General features: G+C 41.9%; 1 protein-coding gene across 13 annotated transcripts in view; it reads right to left on the reverse strand.

The window, feature by feature from the left end:
* Positions 1 to 25,810, reverse strand: part of akap13a (A-kinase anchoring protein 13a) — a 118,018-nt gene that overhangs the window by 55,824 nt on the left and 36,384 nt on the right. For all 13 annotated transcript variants that reach the window (XM_078944663.1, XM_020700578.3, XM_078944661.1 and 10 more), the window contains exons 4-9: positions 22,838 to 23,001; positions 22,420 to 22,591; positions 15,824 to 16,007; positions 13,440 to 13,629; positions 11,346 to 13,221; positions 8,577 to 8,653 (exon numbers count right to left, since the gene is read on the reverse strand). In XM_078944663.1, coding sequence (XP_078800789.1) covers positions 8,577 to 8,653; positions 11,346 to 13,221; positions 13,440 to 13,629; positions 15,824 to 16,007; positions 22,420 to 22,591; positions 22,838 to 23,001 — 2,663 coding nt within the window. The remainder of the gene's footprint in view (positions 1 to 8,576; positions 8,654 to 11,345; positions 13,222 to 13,439; positions 13,630 to 15,823; positions 16,008 to 22,419; positions 22,592 to 22,837; positions 23,002 to 25,810) is intronic.

Consider the following 25,810-nt stretch of genomic DNA (forward strand, 5'->3'; position numbering starts at 1 on the left):
GTGTGTGTGTGAGTGTGTGTGCTGGAGTGGGGCGTGCGGGCCTTGGACTGCAGCCTTGTCTCTGAACAGGCATGCAGCCATCGAGCCTCTGCAGCTTGAAGGATGCTATGGCTGACAGAATGACTGTTTCCAGCCAGGCATCAAAACTGCACACGTGTCTGCGCCTGAGACTACAGGCGTGCAGATGAAGCGGCTTTTAGTGAGCCCCTAAAATGCTCCTCTGCTGTAAAAGGGCCAAACTGCTCAAAACAACTTGATTTAAAGTTTAAAAAGGGGAAAAAAGAGATGAACTATAACAAAACGGGTGGAGACTCTGTAGGCTGGCTCACACGTGCAGCAACTACTCGTGCAAACCTAAACTGATTAAGAATCCTGCATAAAACATGTGCTCAAAGGAGAAGATGCTCTTCTGAGAGCAACTTTTAAATGTAGTGAACTACATAAATTAATTTAAAAAATTTGTTTCTTTCTTTCAAAAAGTGAATTTGCTTAAAGAAAATGTCCCATGTTTGCGCAGTGCTTCAGTTTAATTCTGTGGGAAAATGTAACAAAATATTTAAACATCTTTAAGGCCCACTCTGATGAAAATTGTGTTTTTTGGGGTGTTTTTAACATGTTCTTGTGGTAATTTTCTGAAGATGGAGGATATACAAGAAAATTAATCTTAAAATACCATTTCTAAATATTTCTTCATTCAAATTGTTCTGAATCAGGAGCAGATGAGTAAATACCGTTCGTATTTGTAATGTAGAAAATGCCCCCTGCTCTGAGACTAGATCTGTGTCCGTTTTCGGTTTTTCTCGTCCGAGCTGGCTCATAACTGTAGGGCTGGATGGCTCCAACATTGCTCACCAGTTTTGTGGCACCGGTAATGTTAGCTTAGGGGTGTGAGGGGCTGCAAGCTAGCATGAGAGTTAGTTAACAGAGAGCTCTCATCAATGAGGAGGGGAAGGGGGGCGGGGTTACTCCACACTAACAGTCTCGCCCACAGTCAGGGGTGAATTTCTAATCAACTACTGCCGCTCTGCAGAAACTATGTCCTTTTTATTTATATATTTATTTTGGCTGTAAACTGTATAAGTAAGGGTTAATGGCCTTCGAAGTGTGCATTATTACTTTTTAACGCACGCCGTGGAAGCCTGAACCGTTCGACGTGAAGCTTCCGCTTATACCACGATCACTTACAAAACAAATAAATATTAACCAGTTTTTAGTCCTTAATTCTTTTCTTTTTTTCCGATTTGGATCGCTTTTCTCACAAAAAGCGGGTCCGCGACGCACCACCGCTGAAGTCAAGATTCAGCGATATATATATGCTGATCTTTCCGATGGGTTCAATAAAGCATCAGTTCAGAGAGAGAGTTCACGTCTTACCGCTTGTTTTTGTCCAATGAAGCAAAAGGTTGTTTTAAAGAAGCCAGCGCAGTGATACGAAACATTTAAGCTAGCTGACCGGAACTTCTTTTTTCACCGTGCGGTTATCACTGTGGTTTATTACTTTTTAATGTACACCCAGCAGCCAATCAGAATCGAGTATTCACCCGGACCATGGTATAATCATTGTTAAAAGACGACTGGAAATGCTTTGAAAACAGGTCCAAAGACGTTAGGAGTGGATCCAGATTTCAGAGGAGCACTAACTGAAATAAAGTCATGAATGATGTCAAATTTCGTGGTTTCCATTCAGTCTCTTGTGCGCATTGATGCCAGCAGTAATTCCATCCAGATTGGTGGGTTCTGGTAAAAATGGCAGAAACCCACTGCTGACTTGGCCTAATCAATGAATTGGTGATGAACGTTGGTCTTCATCAGATGACCCAGACTACAGTGGAAGTCTGAGCGGACAGATAATTTCTCCTTCCTGATTTGTAGCTGGCGCAGAGCACAGCGGTAACATTTCACCCATCAGCTGACATGGAGAAATCTCATTATACCACAGCTGAAGAAAATGCAATTTATGAGCTCATGAGACTTTTGAGTGCTCCGGCTCTGGTCAATAACTAGATTGTGGGACATCTCTTTTATTTAAGCAGTTTGAAACATCAGTGTGGCCTACAATTATGTTTTAACAAGGTTATTCATGGATTCCTGCTTGAATGGTTGACTTTGGTTTAGGTTCTCCCCCAAGATGAGAGCAGGACTCTTGACTGGGACGGTTTGCACACATTTACACGATGATGTTGGCTAAAATAGTCGCAGCGTTTTCACTCCGAGCGCGGTGATGAAGTGTTTTATGACTCCAGGCCAGGAGAGACGCTGGGATGTGAAACACTGGTTGGAATGAAGTCATTTGGCCCGATGCCCGTTTCCATCTGGGGCCTAAGGAAACCGTTAGGCCGGCTCTGCCTTTTCCCACACCACTGCATCTCTCTCATTTTGTCCTCTGGCTCTCCTCTTCTCACACTCGTCCTTATCATTTCTCTGAAGTAAAGCGGATCTGACGTTTGAACTGCTGCAGGAAGCGACTAATGACTTTAACACAGGTATTCTTCTTCTTTTTGCCTTACTTCAGATAAACTCTTTGGTTTGTTATTTTGATCTATTTTTTTAATACTTTACAATTTGCTGTAATCATTTACCTTTGAATTTTTTTTTTGTTGCAATGCTTGATATCCATCTTTTTTGGTACTATCCCAGCTACATTTCTTTTACAGATATTTTTTCCTTATTTTAAACAATAATTCGGCAAAAATCGCAAAAACTCAATTCTGAGAAGTAAATTTTGCCGCTTTTTTTTAGATCGATTTTTGTTGGTGATGTTTTATAACAGGAGTTAAACTTGGAAAGACTAATTAAAAATGTATAATTTTAATTTAATGGCAAAAACAATGAAAAACGTTTTAAAAATTTGTCAAAGTTCCACTAAACTAAATACAATGCTCAAAGATTTATTACAAGTCATTTCACAATAAAGTGTCATAATTCTTGTTTGGTTTGTTTAAACCAAAAATCTCAAAGAACCCTTTTGAAACTTGCATGTTAAATCCTGAATGACGCCATTCCTACATGATTGCAAACAGCTGATGTGATTGGCAGACCCACCGGTGACATCAGGGACCACAAAAGTTTGAGTCGAGGCCAGCCGCCACTGTTTGGACACAAACAAACAAAAACCGGTTCTGTTCACCCACTTGTGAATAAAAAGAAAGCGGATTGTGAGTCAGAACTGATTGCTGTTTGAGTCTGGCTTGATCGTCAGTAACAAGTCGTCCAACTAGCTGCCCGGCTTTAATTACTGTCTTTACGGAGTGAAATTGAGCTATTATTAATCCCGAGTGATGGCGGACTTTTCAATCAGCGGTGAATGGGAGCAGCAGCTGCACGGCAGCCAGACGGAACTCAGTGGAAAAATGTTATAAAGGGCTCTATATGAGCAGAAACGGGGGAAAGTGGCACTTGATCTTAAAATAGCGTCACTTTGGGGTGCTACAAAGATCCCATTTAGGACCAATCCAAAGAGCGCAGACGTCCAATGGTTTCTCAACATTCTCTCTTTGGGGTTATAAAGTCGGCGTTGTGATCAGACATATTCAGATCATTGGGAATCACTTGTAGAGTTTCCAAACACGCTGACCAAATAACCCCAGGAAGACCTTTAACAGAGCGAGCCTCATTAACTTTGATATACAGCAGCTCCGCAGAGCTGGACAGATGGCGGGCATGTGTGGCGGCGTGACAGAGCGCATACCCATGCAGCCGTGGACATTCAGGAAACCACACTCCACCCCGAACTAATCAGCACTCTGCCTGGAGGGCCGCTATCAACAACCGTGCAATCATCCCCCGGGGCGTTACACAGCGAGAGCCGAGGAAACAAACCCGAGGAGCCACTCGGACGCTCAAGCAGATTTGTGACCCTTCTGAAAAATTAGCATTTTTAAAAAAAAAGCAAGTTCATTGAAGAGCTTTTATGGATAAGTCTGAGGAACTAAAGCTGCTAAATCACTTTACGACCCTCCATTTAATGGACCTAATTTCATGAAATAATGCCATAATGATCTTTGACTCCCCATGATGGTTTATGTTTATGGGTGAAGTCCTGTTCCCGTATTTCTAATCTTTCTTTTATTGCTTCTGACATTACATTTTATCTGTCTGGAGTCTGTTTTCCCAGCCTCCGCTCAATAACTGTTATTACTGTGGTGCTGGCTGTATTATCACACCAAACAACTTTGCGTCGTTGCTTCCAAAGTGCAGAAAAAGTAGCCTACCTTGATCAAAACCACATCTACAGCCCTCTCCTCTTTGGCACACAGACTGTACCTCCTCTTGTGCCGCTCGTACATTTCACCTGTGTGTATAAATCCAAAGCGTCTCCGCTGAGAAGGTACAGATCCAGGCAGAACCCTGCTGAAGGAGTCCGCTGAGCCTCACATCTGGCCACAGGAGCAGCCCTCAACCAGACTCCAGCTCTGCTCCCACCCTTCTTTTCTTCCCTCCCCTCCTTCTTCTTCTTCTTCTTCTTCTTCTTGTCGTCTCAACTTCTCTGTCTGACTCATGCCTTCGCGCTCTCCCTCTCTCTCAATGAGCTATTGAGTGTCTCTCTGCCATCATGTGAACTAGTCTTCAGAAGTCCTCTACTGTTCTACACATGACAGAGGAGAATTACTGCTTACAGTGACTCCATCGGCATACTTCTGTTTCCCCGTTTTCCCAGCAAACTCCAACCTGCCTCAACTAAACAAAAAACAACAATAATAATATAGAGACGATCTGTAGTCATGACCTAGAACAGAGGTCAACAACCTGAGGCTCTGGGGCCACATGTGGCTCTTTTTCCCTTTATTTCTTTGGTTATAAAGAAAAATGCTAATATTAGATATTAGATTGAATAAATATTAGATTATTAAGTTTTGTCATTTATGTTTAAAAATTTTAAATCCTACTAAGATCCTCTTTTGGTCCATTTTCAAAGCGTTCCCAGTGGTATTTGAATAATTATAATGCATTTTTTAGCCAGAATCAAATGCATTGTTTCTGCAGAGGGGCAGGAGTTTGTTAGATATTTCCCTCATGTCCCATCATCCATCTGTTTCCAGTCTCTCCCACTAGCTTACACCCCCGCGCATGGATCTAGTCGTCTACATGTGGACGATGCATCAGAATGAAGGGGAGCTTGTGACTTGCCAATAAAAGTTGTATCACATCTATAAACTTTTTCCAACTGCATTTTTTTTGTCTGCTCGAATAGAAAAATTCTCCGAAATGCAATCTTAAGCCTATTTTTTTTCTTTTTTGTAAATGTCTTCCATCAAGAACATTTTCAAAACACCATTGTTATAATTATTATTAATTTGAGTGGATCTTAAAACTGAAATGATACCATATATCAGTAAAAATAAATATAAAAATAAAGGTTTTTGGGTTTGTTTGTTTTCCATACCACTGCTCACGAATTCAAACGTGATGATAAAAGGTTTAATCTTCAGGTAGAGCAGTTCATTATTAGAATAGATTTATAGGGAATATTATCTCCTGCTGAACAACAGTAATGTGTTACTGTTCAAAGTTCCTAAAAGACATAATTGCATTCACTTGAATGGATGTTGTTTTCTACACCATTGATGTCTTGTTTATATTCAATAGTAAAAGGAAGAAAAGGGATGAAGGTCTACTAAAGTCATATTGATAGAAAATGTGATATTTGACTTTTAAATCTAACAAATCTGCTGCAGCAGGAGGATCTTATTTGACACAGGGTGTGTTTTATTTTGAAAGGGACTTGTCTGTGCTGCTTTTCAATAGAAAACTAATCAAAATGTGTTTTATATAGAAAAATATAACACCGTTATAATTAGATTTTTGTAAATAATTGAATGCTACATTGCATAAATGTAAGGAACAACACAAAACTATATATTAATTGTTTTAAAGCACAAAGTAAAGCTGTGCGGCTCTCGCTCAGAAAAAGGACCAAATGACCCCTGAACTAGGACGAGAGTAAATTTTAAAAAATATATATATTTTCAAAATGATTGTTAAATCTTTGTTACACCAGCTTTACAGCAATTCCACCTACCATAGAGTTCCTTCTGCAGGAGAACTTGCTTCTGTTATTTTGTTTTTTTGCATTTTAAAGATAGTGTTTTATGATCTTAAAAATTATTCTGTGCCACATTTTACATACGTTTTAAATAAAAACAGCAAATAATTGAAGATCTGGTCAATAATAATGTTATTTTTTACTTTTATGGCAGTCCATAAACCAAACTTTATTTATAATGTGCTTATTTTTTTTATTTTTTTTACACAAGCAGCACAAAGCGCCTTAAAGAATAAAAACTATTATTGTGTATTTAAATAAAAACCAGGCGACATTAAAAAAAGAAAATCGTTTTCCCACAAATGTCTCTTTCCAATTAAATCCTGAAAAGTTGGATATTGATCCTACACAGCCTCCATCACAACATAAAGACTTACGGACTTTCTACTAACAAAGTTGTGAATGACAGGAACCACAACATGCTTCCTCCTTTGTTTGTGTGGTTCCTTTCATGCCACATAGGTCCAGCTTTACCAGAAGGGGACCCGGTGGGTCCAGTTGAGCAATTTGGTGACTGTTCTCACCAAACAATGAGGTGAAATGCAGAACATATTTATCGGTAAAAACTTTATGGATTTGATTTTTTCCAGATGATTATTACATGAAAATCTGTTTCAGCTTTCTTTAAACTTGTCCACTTCTTCTTCTTATCATTACATTAGCTTTCAGAGGTTAAAATGTGCATAAATATGATAGTTTGTCGGAGGTACCAACACACAATGGCAGCTGCTCTGTGTGAAGTCAGTGAAATATTTCTCCATCATCCTGAACAGCCACAGACTGAATCCCACCTGCGGTCTATTATTACAGATAATCACCATCATTAATAAGAATCTCCAATTTGACAAAATAAAAGCGTTCCTAATGCAGGATAAATGCTGAATCTTCTGATCATGTAAAGAGCAGGATCTTTAAGCTTCTTCTTTGAAACTGCTGCCTACATGTGGTCACATGAGAAACGATGTAGGACTTCCTGCTTAGGGCAGAAGCTCCTGCTCAAGATTTTTAAAGCCCAGTCAAGTCTTTTTTGAAGTCGGTTCATTTCCCACAGAAGAGTTTGCATCTTAAAGTACGCAAACAAACGTGTCTTTGGTTTAAATCCAGCCTCTCTTTGTCCAAACCGCTTCACAAGTCCCTCACATTTGCAGCTGCGCTCAGAAATTAGAGGATCATCAACTCCACCAGCAGAAGTTCCACTGAAGTTACGTCTCCCTCTGCTGGTGACCCCGGTACCCTACACCCACTGCGTTCCTCCAGCGGCAAGTCCAACATCTGGTATTCAGAACAAGCCACTGACCCAGACCACAGCCCAGGAAGAAGCAGAACCACTCCAGGCTCTGGTTGCAAAGGAATCTGTCAGTCAGCAACATTTCAGAGCGAAGCCTCGTCTGCTGAATTTGCACCCATGTGTTGGCAGACGGAGCTGATAGAACTTCATGGGAAGATTTCAGATTTGTCTTGGAGTAGTCTGATCATTCAGGTTGTTTTTTTCTATGTATGCAACTTGGCACACCATCTGCTTGTAAGAAAACCTTCAGCCAAGTTAGCCTCACAGTTTATGGCGTACTTTCTCTTCTAAATTACACCACATTCTTTGGAAACTGGATTTTTCTCTCATCATTTCTAAAAGAAGAAGGAAACGCTGCTAGCCTTTAAACTTTTGGGCTCTTCGCAATCAGAACTTTAGCTACAAACACAAAGAGCCTGAATGAGCTTTTACTGAACAGGAACCTTTCATTTTAATTAACCTGCTGCTTCTGTTTCAGCAGAGCTTTGCTTTGAACTGTAGTGTCCGTACATTTCAAAATAAGAGCAAAACGTTGCAGATTTAAAAAAAGATTGAACAGCTTCAGCTTTCATCTGTTTGCCCAGCTGTTGAACAGGACAAGTTCACAAATAGATAAATATATAAAAAAACATTGAACATTAAGAACATTCTACTTCTTTTTTCTTTGTTTTTTAAAGTCCCACTCCGATTTTGATTTCTTTTAAATTGAAGCGAGATTGCTTGAAATTTTAAAAAAAACTTGTTTTCTAGGACATAGTTTCTACAGAGTAGCAGTAGTTCATCAGATAATCGCCTCTGAGTTGTGGGCGGGACTGTTGGCGCAGAGCAACCCCGCCCCCTCTGCCCACTGTCCATTGTAGAGCTTGTGGCCCCGCCCAGCGTGTTTTCTAACAGATTCAAAACTATTTGTATGTATAAATACTCAGAAATACTAATTTAAAGCTAATTTTCTTTATATATATAGATAGATATATATATCTATCTATATATATATATATATATATATATAGATATATATGTCTTCTATCATCAGAAAAAAAACACAAAAATGTGTTGGAAAAAAAAACAGCAACACTATTTACATCTGAGTGGGTCTTTAACACCAAAGACAGCTGCAGTCGTTTTGACGTTGGTTGCGGGAGGATTTTTTTTTCAAAGCTTTAGCAAACAGGGATGGTTTTTGGATGCATTATTATTAAAGCAAAAGCTGCCAGCTAACAGGCCAAACGGAGACACTCGTCCTACCTCTGAGACGTCTGCTTCCTCTGCGGCGTTTTCCTCCTCTCCCGCCGCGCTTCCAGCCCTTCCAGACTCACCATTGTCTGAAGACATGCACACAACACGATGCAGTCAGAACCAGCAAGGATTTACACCAACCGTTTACCAGAGTAATGTCAGCTGGGATAAAGCCTGGTTATTGCCAGAAAGATTTTGCATTAATGACAAAGTCAAAGAAACACAAACAATTTCATTCTGTTTATCTAACAATTATGTGCAAAGCCACATTTTTCACATATTGATAATGACTGTAGCTTCTACAATGGCTCTCTCCTGAATCCAATTAGTTTATAAAAGGCGCTGGACCTTCATTTTTATCAGAACTTATTTCAGTTTCTGACCCTCATAGAGTTCTGAGGTGCAGGTCTGCTGGTCCCCAAAGTCAGAACAAAAACCCACATTCCAGCACTCCAGCAAGATTTTATGGACATTGTTTTGTTTTGGATGCACTCGTCTATGTGTTCTGTAAATGTCTTTATATTCAATCAAATTAAATAAAAATGTATCCCCACTTCACATAAACGTCTCCCTATTTAGCAATAAAGCTTTTTGTGTTCCGTAAATAATCTGCTTCAACAGCCCAGAAACAGCTAAACTGAAAGCGAATGTCACCTAAAGATATTAAAAGCTTTTTTTTTTTTAAAAAAAGCTGAAAAAGAACAGGAATGAAGTCAGATCTTCACACCGTACACAGGGGGAAAGGAAACAACATAGGGTTTTTGTCTGTGCTCGGCTGCCGTCGTGCTGTAAATACATCCTCTGATTCACGGTGACACGCCACTTTGAGTGACGCGCAGCACCAACCTTGCCCCCCCGACCTCCCTTTATTGGACTTGGGTGCAGCGCAATCATTTCAGATGAGTGAAAATTGCAGACAGAGGAATCCTGTGTGGTCGCCTAAGGATGAGAAGCCCCCCTGAGTCTCACTTCCTGCCCTGCACACGCTCCTGCCGCTGCCGTTTGTGTTTGTTTTGCCAAGCCGAGCATCTGAGACCTGCTAACATGCACTGCTAACGGACCATGTTTGCTGATGTGATATTCTGTATTACAAGATGCAAGAGAGACCGGTAAACGTGTAAATACAAAGCGAACGGCTGCCTGACAGATTGAGCCATTAGAGACACTAAGGAGCTCACAGTCTCCTTTTTGGATTTTTCCAGCAGGTCGGCATGAACAGTAGTGTGTCCACAAGAAACAGATCAACTACTTTCCAAACAACCTTCTCTTTTAAAAAATAAACCATTCCCTAGTTATGAAGATTAGTCTGACAAATAATAGGGGAAAGGGGAAAATTTGTCTTTGGATCAGCCTTTAAAGTCCAACTCCGATCATCTCTTTATCTGTGTCATTTTCTAGGACATAGTTTCTGCAGAGCGGCAGCGGTTTATTAGAAATGTGCCTCTGAGTTGTGGGCAGGACCGTTGGTACAGAGTGACTCCGCCCCCTGCTACCCTTCCCGTTGCTGAGAGCTCAGAGCAGGGAGCTTGTGGTCCGGCCAGCGTATTTTCTACATTACTTCATTTTTTTAGTCATTTCCTGATTCACAACAATGTGAATACAGAAACACTCAAAAAAAATACAATTTTGACCCTTATTTGTTTTATATATATGGGTTTTCACCTCCATGACAGACTGGACTGAACGACTAAAACAGACGTCCTGCACCAGAGGGGCTGGAGCTGAGTTTTTATGTTGGCGTTGTTGCATCCGCCCTCTTCTACGGATGCACCAACAGGAACAGGAAGAGGATCCACTAACCGGTGCAGAGATCCGGCCCTGTTCTGGACTGTTCCCTAAAGTCTGTGACTGTGGTTGGTGAGAGGAGGATGCAACGGAAACTGAAATCCGTCATGCACAATCCTGATCGCTCTCTGCATGAGACCTGAGAGAGAAACAACGCTGCTGCAGGAAGGAGCATTTTCCCAGATCCTTCATCCCATCTGCTATTAGACCTGGTCGGCGTCTGCAACCTGAGGCTCCGGAGCCTCACGCGGCTCTTTAATACCTCCATTGTGGCTCTATGGCTTTAAGAAAAAGTCCTAAAATTCTAAATAAATAATAAATTAATTGGGTTAAGCACATATTCTAATCTAAGCTGCACAATAGCACCTAGTTGTTGTCATAGTGATAGAAAACAACGTGTCACTTGTGTTGTCTTGCATTTTTGATTCAACTAAATCTGTTGCAGCAAGAGGATCTCATTAGACGGTTAGTTCTTTATTTTGAAAGGATCTTGCACGAGCTGCTGTGAAAAGTAAAGTTACTGTTGTTATTAACAGACAAATATAGCCATGTCATAAATCAATTATTGTACATATTTAATGAATGGTCTGATGGTCAAATAAACATAAATAAAGTGTATTGTTTTAAAAGGTTAGGTGGGACTTTGTGGCTCTTGGTGGGTTTTGGTCAGTGAGAAACAGAAACAACAGACCTTTGTATTAGACTCTACAACACCTTATAAAAACACTTCATTGTGTTGTTCACTGTATTTTAGAACTAGTTATCCGTTTTTTTTACATAATTTGAGCTATGGTAACTAATCAGTTGGATCAATTAAAGTTCGATCAATCAAACAAATGTCCTCCATTGTAGGAAAAATGCCACGAGAACGTGTTCAAAACACCAAAAACATGATTTTCATTGGAGTGGGTCTTTAAAAAGGAGACCTTGTTAAGCACATGGCTCTGGGATGCATGTCTCTGTAGAATCTGGCTGTAAACACAGTTTACCCACCGTGGGTCGCACTGCTGCAGCTCTCTGGTCCTCCTGTCACGCTCCTGTTATCAGACGTCTGGTTCTGGGTCTGAGGTTCTGTTGGCGCCTCACAGGTGAGAGCTGGCGGCTCCACTTCCAAATGATCGACGGCACAAGAGGGTTCCTCTGCACCCTGCGCCGGATCCTCAGGAGGCTCCACATCTGCGGTCGCCTCCGTCTCGATCAGGTCGGGGCGCTCTGAGGCCGACTCCACTAGTGGGGGGACCACAGGTTCCTCACCCGTCTGTTGATCATCTCCCTCAGTGGCAGTTGTGTCTTTCGTCCCTTCACTAACGCATGGATTTTGTTCAGACAGAATCTCCTCTGATTCCTCTACATTCAAGTCGCCCGGGGCTCCTGGGCCTTCCTCGCACACTAGATCTGAACTTGGATCCTTTTGGAGAGCTTCTGGGTCCAGCTCCTCTGCGCTCTTAGGACCCAAATCCTCTGAAGTCTGAAGGCTGTCTGACAGCTGCGGTGCAGTCTCCACGCCATCCTGACTGCCGTCTGCAGCTGCCTCTGCACAGACATCCAGATGTTCACCGCTTTTGTTGGGTTGCAGATCATTCGAGTCCTCGGACTTGCCTTCTTCGAGCTCTTCCGTGCTTAAAGGAACGCCACCGTCCTCCACAGAGACGCCGTCCTGACTGGGATGAAACAGTTCGGTTGAGGAGCTTCCAAACGACCTAAAACTGTCTTCGTCGTCGCTGGAGAGGCCGTGGTCCTGTCCCGTCTGTCTTTTAGACGGCATTTCTTCTGTGGATAGATCACACGGATCGCTCTGAGTTTCCTGTGGGAAGTCCCTGGAAGTCCGTAAATCTACGCTTTCAGGTTCCCCCAAAGGAGGACTTTGGGTGATGAGGAGCTGGAGGAGTAAATCCTCGTCCAGCTTTCTGCTGCTCTGTGTTCCAGAACAATTCCCAGAATGACAATCAGGTTCTGAAGCCAGAGGCCACTCCTGCTGCGCTGAGTAATCCCTGCCAGCTGTTTCCTGCTTTTGTTCTTGGCTGTTTATGTCTGGTGGAGGTTCCCCCTCGTGGAGGCCTTCTATCAAGACACGAGGAGGAGCAGATTCAGAATCCTCGATTACGTCACCACAGTCTGCGAGTGTCGCGTTAGGGAGGCCACTTGGGACTGATTCTGTGTTCTTCGCCTCCTCCTCTGGTGGGCGTGTGTCACAAACATCTGGGAGGAGTTCTGTTTCTTTTTTGTCAACATCTTGTCTTTCTGTCATCTCAGAGTCAGGCGTGTCTGGAACCTCAGAGTCCTCTGACGAATGTGACAACCCCATGATTGGAGACTTTTCTTCCCCACTGGTCTCAGTTAGGTCAGTGGAGTTCCTCTCTGCTCCTTCGTCAGCTTCCTGCTCTTTTCCCAGATCTTGCCGACTCTCAGCCTCCCCTGTATCAGCTTCCTCTGCCTGTTTACCACAGCCCACTGCTGCCGCTGGTGCTGGGATTCCAGCAGAGCCTCTTTCCTTTTCAGCCTCACCCACTGTTCCTTTGCTGTCGTCACCCAAGCTCTGGCTGGAGACCGCAGGCTGCTCCCTGTCCTCCACCTCCTCCTCCTCTGTTTGGCAAGGCTCTCCCTCAGAGTTCAAACTGAGACCCGCCCTGTCCTCCTGGGGGTCGAGATCGTCTGAAGCCGGAGGCACACTACAGTCTGTCCCTGCATTCCCGGGTACAGTGCCGCTGCTGTCGGCTGTGCAGTCCGCTCCCCCGCTCTCCTCGGCCTTCGGGCCCTCTAAAGCCGAGGCGGGCGGCCGCAGACGTTCCTGACAGGCTGCTTCCACGCCCTCACAACATTCTGCAGCCGTGTGCAGAGAGCCCAAACGGAGCTCCAGTACACACAGTCCCTGCACAGAATAACAAGAGAGGGACACACGTGTTAGTCTTTCTGCAGAGAACTTGCTCTTATCAAGAACCAGTGCTGTGATTGCATAAGGTGTTCCACTGGTTACACAAACCCAGCTGAAAGGTTAAAAAAACTGAGGGCAGTGACAAGGCAAACAATCCACAGGAGCAGCAGATGAAGGAGCCTGCCTAGAAAAGGAGCAGATAGCCCAGAACTCACCTCCGCATGGAGATGGGATATGAGGTGAAGCAGCTGCTCCGTGCTGGTCTGCAGGGTGGGGGCAGCGCAGGTGGAGTTCACCGTCAGAGTGTGCGTGTTCAGCGCAGGGAGGTGGCAAACCACCCGAGCGTCTGCGGATAGCAGCTGGACGGCCTCAGCCTCCCGGTCCGTCCCGGTGAGCGCCTCAGGCCTGCCGTGAAGTAAACATGAGAAAAAAGATCCAGATGTTGCAGCCGGTCGGACAAAAACACGATAAAACACATCCGCCGATAAGGAACCTGCAGGAAACTCCTTTTTGGCGAGCTTGGAGCATCAAAAGTTACAGTATGTACAGTCCTTTCTCTGAAGGAGATGGTACAGTGAGGGCTCGCAGCTCCCAGTGAAGCAGATCCGTTTGCGTAATCCTGGGCGGATTGCTTCAGCGCTGAAGCCTGGAGGGCTGAGGTCACCCGCCAGCAGAGAGTGACTTCACTTCTCATGAGCTAAATGAAATTATAAACACATAAAGAAGGAGCTGGAAGCTTTAAAGCAACACTTGGAAATGAAGAAGCTCCCAAAATGGTCATTTAAGTCCGAACGAGTCTGCAACAAAAACACACAGAGAGGAAGCCTTCACCACATAAATGGGGACTTTAAGCTGCATCTCCTTTCATGTACTAAAAATGCAGCTTTCCCTTTGAAATGTAATGTTTCACTACAAAGGAATGAGGGGATTTGACCTCATTTGTCTCTGGAAGGAAGACAGTATTGTGCCTGACACTTCAAAACGTCAAACAGAGCACGTTTGAGTGCTCGACCAGTTTTAAAAGTGTTGGGACTGGAGTAAGACTGTGCCAAACGAGATGCACCCTAAGGTTAGGAGACGTACGACGGAAGCTTTTGTGCTGCAGTGCAGCCTCCCTATCCGCCTGGATTCCTCTGGAACAATACTGCCAAGCCCACAACATTTCTATTTGCCCTCAACTATGAGAGAGCCGAGCGGGGAAGTAGCAGGGCTTCATGGTGAGGTTCTCTGAACACTTCCATTGTTTGTAGAGACAAAAGACACTGCAATCAATGAAGGGAGGACCAAATCTGTGCTTGGATGATGAAAACACATGCTTTGTTTGAATGATGCCGTCATTTTTGCAGAGAAAAAGAAAGTTAGGCTTGTATATAAAGGAAAGTGTTGCTACTCAGGTGTCTGTGTAGGAGCGAAGTCCTCCACCCAGCACCCCTCCATCATCTTCGCATCTGTCTCCATGAAAGCATGGAGACAGATGTCGTTTGTGCGTCCAATAACGCCGCACAAACGACACGCCTACTGTCCTCTGTGTCCATCAATAAACAAACATGATAACAAAGCTTAGAAAAGTTATGTAATAAATGTATGCAAGGCAATGTTAAAGTTCCAATCTAATCATGTTTTGATCCATTCTCAGTGTTCCCAGTGGTCTTTTGATTATGATGATGCCGGTTTTTCGCCAAAGTCAAAAAAGCCGTGTCGTTTTCCAGGACATAGTTTCTGCAGAGCGGCAGTGGCGCGGAGCAACCCCCCTTCCGCTCCCTTCCCCTCTTACCCATTACGCCATTGCTTAGAGCTTATTTATTGTCTTAGTTATTAGCTAAGAAGTATATTTATTAGCTAATAACTAAGTATTTTTTATTAGCGTATTTATTTCTTAGAGCTTATTTGTGACGTTAAAAATAAGCTGGACAGGCTTTGGTTTGGCCTGTCCAGCTTATTTTTAACGTCACAAATAAGCTTTTTATTTATTTAATTATGTTACATTATTATTTGCAATAGACAAGAAAGCGAGATAATATAGATCTTAAGCTGTGATAAACTGCATAAACAGGAGTCTTTCCATGTTTTTTCTTTTTCTTCAAATGGAACTACAATACACAAATGAGATTTTTTGTATGCAGTGACATATTAAAGACCCACTCTGGTGTAAATGGTGTTTTTAACATGTTCCAGCATGTTGTAGCCTTTTTTGTGATTATGGAGGACATCATCTGACTGATTTACATCAATTTGAATAAAGAAATATTCAGAAATGCAATTTTAAGCTCAATTTTCTTAACTTCTTCAGACCTGGCGTCCACATATGAGGACATCACTTTGCGGGTTTTATTACCACTGTAAGTAACTTTGATTACCTCGGGCGATGTGACTGCAAAATAAAAAAAGTCATATCAAACAAGAGCTCGGGTCTCAAGAGGGTAATAGATGTCCTCCATCATCAGAAAAATGCCTCAAGAACATGCTAAAAACACCATAAACGTACTTTTATTGCACTGAGTCTTTAAGCAATTACATTTTAAAAAGTCAAAGTTTATCAAAATATATCAAACTGACTCCTCCAGCCTACGTGAAGTAAAACAAAAATCTGTTCACTCACTTTGCCAGAAGCTCAACGAGGCTTTCGTGGCCTCGAGACGCCGCAATATCAGAGGGAGTGAGGCCTTCTTTGTTGGGCAGGCGGAGGGCTTCTCTGGCTCCAGGCTGCTGCAGCAAGTACCGCATCACCCGGACGAGGCCTCGCCGCGCCGAGAAATGCAGCAAGGTCTCCTGAGGAGTCAAGTCTGAGGGCGAGAGACACAACGGCAGAGCTCAAAGAGGGAAACACGCAGATCCAAACAGACAGACTGATGGTGGAGGAGCCAACATGACACCACTTGGCAGCACTGCGGTATGAGAATCCGGCATGTGACCGACTGACTGTGGTCCAGAAAAGACGCACTCATTTGTGTTCTTAGAGTGCACACTCTGGATTACAGCCATCGTTTAAACTGCCTCTTGGCGGTTGCAATTAGAAAATACTCCCTGACTTTTGGCATCTGCAGTGGCTGTTCTAATGAAACAAGCAAATGAAAACAATAATGCAGCAGCTAAATCATATCGCACAGTTTCAGCAGAGGTGAGCCAAACGGAAGCACAGCAGACTCCCACTCTTCATTTAGTCCATTATTGACTTAATATATCAACCAGGCAACTAATAACACAATAAAACACAGAATCTCTGGCTAATAAACACACACTAAGACAATAACGGAGATTCATGAGAACACCAGCCACAGTCTTTCTGTCAGAACAACAGGTTGCCGGAGGAATCCTGAAGTCGGGCTGCTCTAAAGATCAGACTCGGATTAAATAAACAAGGCTGTGATTCCTGGGAGAGAAGATGAGAACATTTCTATTGACCAATCAGCTGTTACATCCCCTCTGTTAATATTATCCTGCCCTTCGACTGCCACACCACTGGCACAGTTCAAAAGAGCACAAAGTCAAAGGTTCAGCGGGAAAATTTACATGCCGTAACAGTTATTAGGGGTCGTAAACATGTCACGTTCCCAAAATATAACGGGAGATAACAAAGCAATCTTTAAAGGGCCAATAGATGAGAACAGACATGGCACGTAAAAATATTTAAGCATTAGAGACTGCAGGGAGAAATGGGCAAAATTCTCAGACGTTTCATTCTTTTGTTTAATCAAAAAGGAGAAGTTGACCAAAAACACAACTTTTAATGACTTTACCTCTGGAACTAAATAGTCCAACTTGTTGTTGTGGTTTGCTGCAGACAACTTATAAAATCATTTTTGAGCAAAGAAGTAAGATGGCCTCAAATTGACTTTGCAGCAAAGGCCTTCATTAAATAAATAAACAGTGTTTTGAAGAAGTCCAACCATTATCTGTAAATGAGTCAATGGTTGGACCTGGCATTGCAAACAGGAAGTACTCGCTGACTCCAAGAAACTAAAATCCCATAGACTTCTACAGAGACATCAACAGCTTTTACTCGGTCCTTCTATTTGTCAGAAACACAGTTTTTCCTCCAATTCCCATTTTTTTTACATGTATCTTGTTAATTTATTTTGTATGATGCTTTTTTATAAGCCGACCAATCAGAATGCTTCAGTGCAAGTATGTTGTCTCACTTTTAACATTTAAAACGTTTGATTGACACATTCCACAGAGCCTGTTTTTATGTGGTAGATAGAGGTGTGGATGCTGCAGGAAATATTTGGGACTGAATTGACTTGGAGCTGGAAGAAAGCCATTTTCTATGGGTGACATCACACTCACTCGTCCAGTTGTCAGATACAGTCCATGGGCCCAACTGGAGGAGCTGTGAAATCAGGTAAGACGTTCCTCCTGATTCAAAGACTCAAAAAAGCTCCAGTTTAGAATTGCAGGAGAAAATTCAAACATGTCTTTAAGGCTTTGAGCTCATTGGAGCAGATGTTGCGTCAGCATTGAGAGTAAAGCCTGCAGATGCTGAATTTGAATGCAGTTTTTTTTTAGGTTAATGGGGAATCTCCTTCCATAGTGAAGGTTGTTTCATTCTTTAGAATCCATGTGTGAACCATGTATGAACGCATGATACACAGATTGTGTCTGAGGGCTTCTTGGCCGTTTTGTGATTTTAGATTGAAGCGCATGCGCAGAAATGGGGAAACAAACCATTATCTGTTGTTTTCGTTTCTGTTTTGTAAACAAACAAACAAAAAAAAGAGTAAAAAGGAGTCATTTTTATAATTTGTGTTATTTGTGTTTCTCTGTGTATTGTATATTTTTGAATAAACTTATAATACACTATATTCTTTAGGATACAGCAGTAAAAGTTGTATCTGGAGTCCTGGGCTCAGTCCTGACCACACAGTAGCCCTTTTTTTGTTCATTTTAAGACAACTATGGTGTGAAACCACAGAAGTGGCTTCATTCTCAGCCTGCAGTCATCACTGGGGAAAATTGTCTGCAAATATTAGCTTCACCAAATTCTGTTTTCTCAATAAATATTTATAATAAACATCTGATATTTAAAAAGAAACTTATATTAAAACAAATGTGGAACATTAGTTAATCCTTTAGTTTGTGGATACTGAATACATTTGTTTTAATTATAAAAACATTAGAAGTTTGTTCTTTAAGCAGTTTCAAAAACAATTTGTGCCTCCATGTTGTATAAAAATACTTCTGACCATCCAAAGACTTGAAACCATGCTGGTAAAGATCTCAAACAGAGCCCTGGCAGACCCTAAAATCATGTTTCTCTTTTGTCTTATCGGAAAAATCATCAGGCAACATTTATTTCGCCGGTTCCGTCTGCTGATGAGAGGTTACAGTCCATTTACTGAAAGCCAGTCGGATCAACCGACAAACTTCAAGCTCGCCGGTTGAATGGAATGATCCAGCTGCCAAGTGGTGCTGGGCAGGAATGCGAGATGCCAAACATCAGCAGGAAATGCTCTGCCGCTCGGTTTGTTGTTGGGTTCCTGAAAACTGGCTGCCATTCCAGCACTCTGACACGGACACAGTCAGCATGGAAGTACAAGCGGTGAGAGAGAGAAAAAAAGGAAGACATTCAGACTAAAGAAGGGGAAATTGTTGTAATAAATAGGATTTTATGACCAGAGCTGAAGATCAGCTAAAGGGATGCAAATTCTGAATCTTTGCAGACATGGTAGTTTCAACCTTTTTTGAAAAGGTTTTACAGTTGCTTGGTAACATATGAGCCAAAAACCGTCCTCTGCTTTTGTTTTCTGCCCCATAATCTAATGAAATCCATAAAAAAAACAGAAGAAGGGCATTTTCTTTGTTGAGTCAGGGCAGAACTTCTGATGCTCATTTTGCTAGATGACTCTAGGGAAACATGTAGAATCTCTATAAATAAAATAAAAGCACATTTAACGAAAAGATTAGTAATGTTTTCATTTTATAAAGAAAGCAGAGAAGAGGATTCAACCCAAAGGTTGTCAGGGAAACTGGCAACAGTTTTGTTCCTTTTCATTCTTTTTTTTTTTTTGCTCTATATTTTTGGCTTTCTATTTATTGCTAAAACCCAAAATAAAACAACAACAAAAAGTTAAACTAATTTTTATATGCCCAGAAAAAAAATTCCCCCTAGGTTCTCCAGAGCTAAAGATCCTCATGATGCTCTATTTTGTTGATCAGCAACCATTTGCTCACCTGTAGCACAGCATCCAAACGCAGGTAAAAACTGCTGTAAATGCAGAGCGGCTCCCCTCTTTCAGCAGATTTGTTTCCATAGCGTTTAAAGAAAAGCCTCTTTGCTTCTCTAACATCTCCTCTTTGACTCATTTAGCCTCATGTTCACATTCTTCTCCACTGAGAGACTCAATCAGCTGCTTTTAAACAGAAACGTCTTTCAATCGCCATAATTACTCACCATAATGAATAAAGTGAGGGCTTAAAGCAAAAACACAAATCTGCCAAACAGGTTAGGAGGAAAGATTTGGAGCAGAAAACCTGTCAAGGATAAAAGAAATGTAGCCCAACCAGAGATCAACTGAGGTGGAGTATGACATTTGCTCTGCAGGACGCAGCGTCATGCACCATTCTGCGTGAACAAACATTCGCACGTGCACCATTGATTCTTGAATATGGACTTTAAACACCAACGTTCCACAGGGTGTAACTTCTGGTTAGAATTATGCTCTGCTTTCTGATTGGCTGTAAACTATTGTCAATCAACTGTCTTCATGCATTGTCTCCAGTACAAAATATATTCAGTTTGCCAAATTCACGTAAATCTTTTATCGCGATCAGATCTTTATTTCCGTACTTCAACACTGGACTTTTTCTCTACAAAGGTTTAATCTTTGAGAATTTAAACAAGAGAAAAGAGTGAAAATGTTCACGTCTGTCTGAGAGTGTAGAAATTGTGTAGCGAGGGGTTTTACAGCCTTAAAATATGTAGAACTTTTGAAAAAATATGAAAAAACTTTGTTATTGTTAACCCTAATATAAAAAAAATCTCCTGCTCAGATAACCTATGATAATAAAAACATTTTGAATTCTCAGCAGACGAACGAAAATGGCTGCAGGGAGATCGGCGTCGGCTGCGCGTCCAAGAATGACGTGAGGAATGACCGAGATAAACCGCCATCCTCTCCGCCAATACTCTGCTGCGACCCTTCATCTGACAGATCTGATGGAGGGGGAACTCAGTGCTGCTCCTCTTCCCTCCCCACAGTTCAGGGCTGCTCGTGCGCCGCACTGAAGGGGTGACATATCGGGGAGCGGAGTCTATTAGAGCACAAATCAGTCACCGCAGCTGCTGTCTGCCTCATCCATCAGCGTTGTGACAATTCAACACAACCGAGCTGCCGTGTGTCCAGCTTTCTAAAAGCTGGTACTTTTTTTTAACAAGTTCAACCATTGACTGTAAATGGAAACTGGACCGAGCGAGTGTGACATCACCTTCCAGCTCCAACCAAATGAAGTCAACTCAGTCGCCATTTTATCACGATACGGACACCGCCGTGTGGTCGACGAGCGGTAATTAGTGCGAGTAGGTCTGGTCTCTATGGCAACCACTCTCACCAATTGAAAGTGAGCTTGTTGGAAGTCAACACCCCTACCACCGGAAAGTGGGAGAATCCGCCAATAAATTGTTTCGAATGCTGGACATGGGGGCAGCAAGAACTATCTATTGACGGCTCTGATTGGTCAGTTTATAACTTGAATAATTTGCACTTCAGAAAAAAAAATTGTGAAAAAATAGCGTGAAAAGAGCAATGTTATAAAAATGTACCAGAGCTAGAATGGTTATTCTGACAAGTGGAATGACTGAGTAGTAGCTGTTTCTTTCTCTATGCAGCTAGCAGGTACTTCCTGTTTGGAACGCCAGATGGCATGGATCACTCGGTCCAGTTCTCATATACAGTGAATAGATCTAACAGAGATCACTACTGAGAGCCATATTTATTTATTTTTTCTTCTTTCTTTTAGCTCATCTTTCTGCATTTTTTTAGCTCTATTTTTGGTTCATAAGTTTTGGCTTATAAGTGGTTTGGTTTGATTTCCAAATTCCGAATGAAACCATAAGCCATTATCTGAGCAATAGCCGGAGGCAGAGGCAGAGCTCTAACTACTCCCAGAAGTCTTATTTATTCTGCTTCACAGAGAGCAATTACCTCGCAGAGTTCATCATCCATATCAGCTCATTTAGCTTCCTTTAACTGATTATAGTCATCTGAGTCGAGTGCTGGAAGAGGCTGCCATTTTAATTTCAATAAAAATGTGTGTTTGTTTGCACTGATTAGGCGATTTTTCACAATTCAAACAGCTGCCAGCACGGGGCTCCACGCGGACTCACAGTCTGATGTAGATCCATCAGGAAATGTGCTTTGGAAAATGTGAATATAGGCTCCAACCTGCCCTGACATGAGCCATAACTCATACGGCTGAAGGATGTTTTATGAGCTGCATCTGAGGATGTCATAACCCTTCAATGCATAACCCTGCTGTTTATGGATCAACACAGGAGGTCAAACCTCTGCCCAACCCGCCTGGGAGCTCCACCTAACGTCCTCCCTCCCTGCTGCCTTCCAGTTCATTCCCAGAGGGTTTCTCCTCCTCCTTGTTCTTCTAAACACGCAGAATTTTCCAGCTTTCCTTTGATAGCATTCCTCCTGCTGCAGAGCCGTCGGTTCAGCTCCCAGCCCGTCCCCTGTCAGATTTGAGACGGCTGCTTGATGGGAGGAAACAACAACAAACTCGTCAAATCCAGCCCAATTAAAGATTTCTAAGCGTTTGCAGCCAGCATCCCTCGCCGCTTAGTGAATCACTTCCTGTGTTTCCACTCAGGCCTTGTCTGGCAGCCACATTTTTGCAAGGAAGTATTTTAGAAATGCAACGGCGCTCGCTGCTTGTGGTTTTGCCTCGTCCTTGTACTTAATTTCCACTTCTTGTACTCTCAAATTATGTTTTCCAAATGTTAAAGTTGACAAATTAAACCCTCTTTACCTCGATTTATTGAGGTATGTACGTCTCATATCAGATCTCAGCAGAAAAGCCCCCGCCTAACCGAAATTTCTGCAGCTCTGTTCAAAACAGCTTTTGGAAAATGGCTCTCAGGGAGCAAAACTGCAAAAAATAAAGTTGCTTAAATTTTGGGGGAACCCGTAGCCCAGAACTCCTTATGTGTTCTGGATATAATCCAGACTGTTCACTGGCCTGCAGCCTCACCGCTGCTGTTGGTCCGCTTGCTTCCCAGTAAGCTCCAACCTGGAGGGAGTACAAGGTGATGAAGGGCCAGCGCCAAGCTCTCATCCAAACGCTCGCACTCCTCCAGGGGAATCTGACACTCATCCAGCAGCAGAACTCCATCCAGACCATCCGCTCTGCCTGCTGTGCTCACCTGCATGACAGAAGGCACATTTTAAGAAGAATAAAGACAAAAGTCAAACTGGAAGACCTAGGGAAAAAAATCTGACAGGAACCTTAACTTGCTGCTTATGGGCAAAAAAGGATGAAGAGAAAAAACAACAAATACATCATGACAATCATATTTTAAAGCCTTTAAGTTTAAAAATGTGTTCTGTTCGTCATCGTGGACCACTAGGGGTTTTCTTTTGGACGTTGTGCTGGAAAAGCGGATGCTTACCAGGAACTGGGCCATGTCAAAAGCCAAATCCTGGACAAAGCCGAATCGATTCTCCGCCAATGGAGCAACACGAACGGGGCGGCCCTGCAGGTCCCCCGAGCCCCCGCAAATGTCCCGGGTGGCTGAGCACAACGTGACCGACACCACCTCGCAGCAGTTATGAGCTACGAGACAAGCAGGGACACAGAAACAATATATGTCAAGACAGAAGGACAGCAGAGAGAAACGCAGAAAACAAACTGCATCACGTTCCACGGATTTCACTCTTAGGTACATGAACAAACCTGCTGTTGACATTTGTGCTGTTTATTTTAGGGAACATTGAATCTTGGTATTGTTGTGTCATCACTACAGTACTCAGGTCACTTCACCGGCTCCCCGTCTAATCTAGACTGTCTTTTGAACTTTTCCTGTTTGTCTTTAAAGCTGTTCATACTCTTCCCTGAGCTTAACGGACAAAGCTTTGGAGCCATTCTAGAGTTTTGCCGTCTGCCGACCAGTATTGGTCAGATATGTCCAGGTCAAGAGTGTGGAACTTATGGAAAAATACAATAACAACTTTTTTTATGTGAAGCCCAACTATACTAAACCCATTTCAGTTATGAAGCAATACTTATAATAATAAACACAGATGATTCTCTTGACAGTGCATCATAAATGGACATATTTGCAGTTAGATGTAGGACAACCGTCCTTTTCCGCAGCCGGACCCCAGCTGTGGATAATGTCCCTCCAGACCTGAACAAACTTAAGACACAGTTTGGTTTTTTTCATTTATTGACTCCTCTTCAGTCTCTTTTTATTTCTCTTCAAAGCACTTTGGTACCCTGAAGCCATGTTAAACAGCTATTGGAATAAAATGCAGTCACTTATTAATCATCAATAAGTCGTGACTTTAAAAATAGAAGATGTTTTATGGGTAAAAACAAGCAAATGTGAATTCATCAATTTGGAGGTAATTCTGTCTGCAACTATTAAAAATGGAGAGAGAAAATAAAATAAAAAATAATAAAAAAATGGAAATATCTTAAGTGACACTTAAGTCCCTGAAGGTCTTAAAAGTTACAGATTGTCTTTTCGGTTGACGGTCTTGGACTGGAACAGGTTGTCAACCATTTTCAAAAAGGTTTCCCTAATACACAAAAATGTTACTCTTGATTGCAAGAAAAACTGAAATATTTTACTTTAGCATTCATTTAACATTTCAGCCTCTAACAATTCAGGAAAAACTTCCCTCAGCATGCTACTTCCACCACCATGCTTTACTGAAGTTTGTACCTGGTTTGTTGGGAAATCTTCATTACAGGACAAGTCTTTTCATGTACAACAAGAATCCCCAAATTACACTTTACTTATTCTAAATCATTTATTTCTTTTAAAGCTTAGTTTGTGAGGAAATGTTTTTTGACCCACAGAGGCTTCCATGTTTTAGCTACGTTAGAATAAATGGTGGTGTTTTGCAGCGTTCTCATGTCCGCGCTTTTGTTTCAATAAGTTGTATTTTATAGAATTAAATGTTTTGTTAAAAAAAAACCTTTCTGTGTGTTAAATATCACTATGCAGAACTTTTGTTTTTGTTTTAGTGGCTGCTTATGCGTTTATAATTATTACAAAAAGCGTACATGAAATAAAAAGTAAGTTAGAAAAAAGGGCACTTTTTCTGCACAGAAAATCTTTTTAATATATTTTGACTCATAATTTAATCCACAGAAGCCGCATCACTAATTATTTCTTATTCTTATTTTCACCTATTTCACTTTCAATATTTAGTCTTTGTTCAGAAAATATCTAAAAAAAATAAACAATATGGTTTTAATACAACAAAAAACAGCTAAAAACAAAAGATTTAAAGAGGTGAAAAGTCTTTTTCTAACAGGAGCTTCTTTTGTTTGAATGCAACTATAGCAGCTTCACTAAAAGTTTAAGTCTTTAAAAGCATCAGAGAACAGTTATATTATTCTTTGTTTGCTTTATCTTAAGGACTCGTTGAAAATAACTGATTTACTCGATTCATTTGATCCCAAATGAATGCAGGGAACCTAATTGCATAAAAGCAAAACACGGCACTTTCATGACATATGTTGTCACTCTGAGAGGATTTTTCTTCCAAACATATCTGCCCTGGTGCAGTGTTTTGGTGCTCTTTGTAGCAGATGTCACGGCTCTCCAACAAGTAAAATGTTAATTTTCCTACAAACACCTGTGATTTTCCCATCGACACACCTCAGTTCATTATGCAGTTTTACCAAATCAATGCTGTCAGGAATTACCAATTAATCCACTTGTGTTTGGAACGTGGGAGGAAGCCTCAGCACCCGAAGGAAAACCACACAGACGCAAGGGAAATATGCCAATTCCACCCAGAAAGCCTTCAGCCGGGGCCAATCCAATTAACCTAAACTGTTCAATTAACTATCTATTTTGCAGCTCACAAAATGCCTCTGTCAAATAGCGAGCTCATTTTAGCTTAATTTTGCACAATAAATTGTGAGGACAGGGTGCAAAGTTGCTCCGCTGATGCAAATGCTGGTTTGTTCAAATAAAATAGATTTTTACTGAACCTAATCAGACATTTTCTCCATCTAACCGCACACCCGCCCCTCCACCCCACCCTCCAGCCTCAAGCAAAACATGACGAGCAGAAAATTTAAAAACACCACCCCGTCCCTAATGCACATATATGCAAGTCAGAGAATAACCCAGGGTTGTGTCAGAATTCCTTCCCTCCTCACTATATTGTGCGTTCTCCATTTTGTAGTGCTGTCCGAATGTACAATTCCAAAATCCAGTGGCCTAGAAATTTCCCAGAAGGCCCTGTGAAAAACCAGTGTGCATCAATGCTCACTAGAACGCCGAATATAGACCACAATGCATTGGGTCGGAACATTTTTTTTGCCAAACCATCAACGTTTTTTTAAAACACATAATTCAGCCACGGATGACTGAGGCCTGCATGCATGGCCAAACTCAAAA

Source organism: Oryzias latipes, chromosome 3 (assembly GCF_053564925.1).
Source record: "Oryzias latipes strain Hd-rR chromosome 3, Olatipes_Hd-rR_3.1".
Lineage (NCBI taxonomy): Eukaryota > Metazoa > Chordata > Actinopteri > Beloniformes > Adrianichthyidae > Oryzias > Oryzias latipes.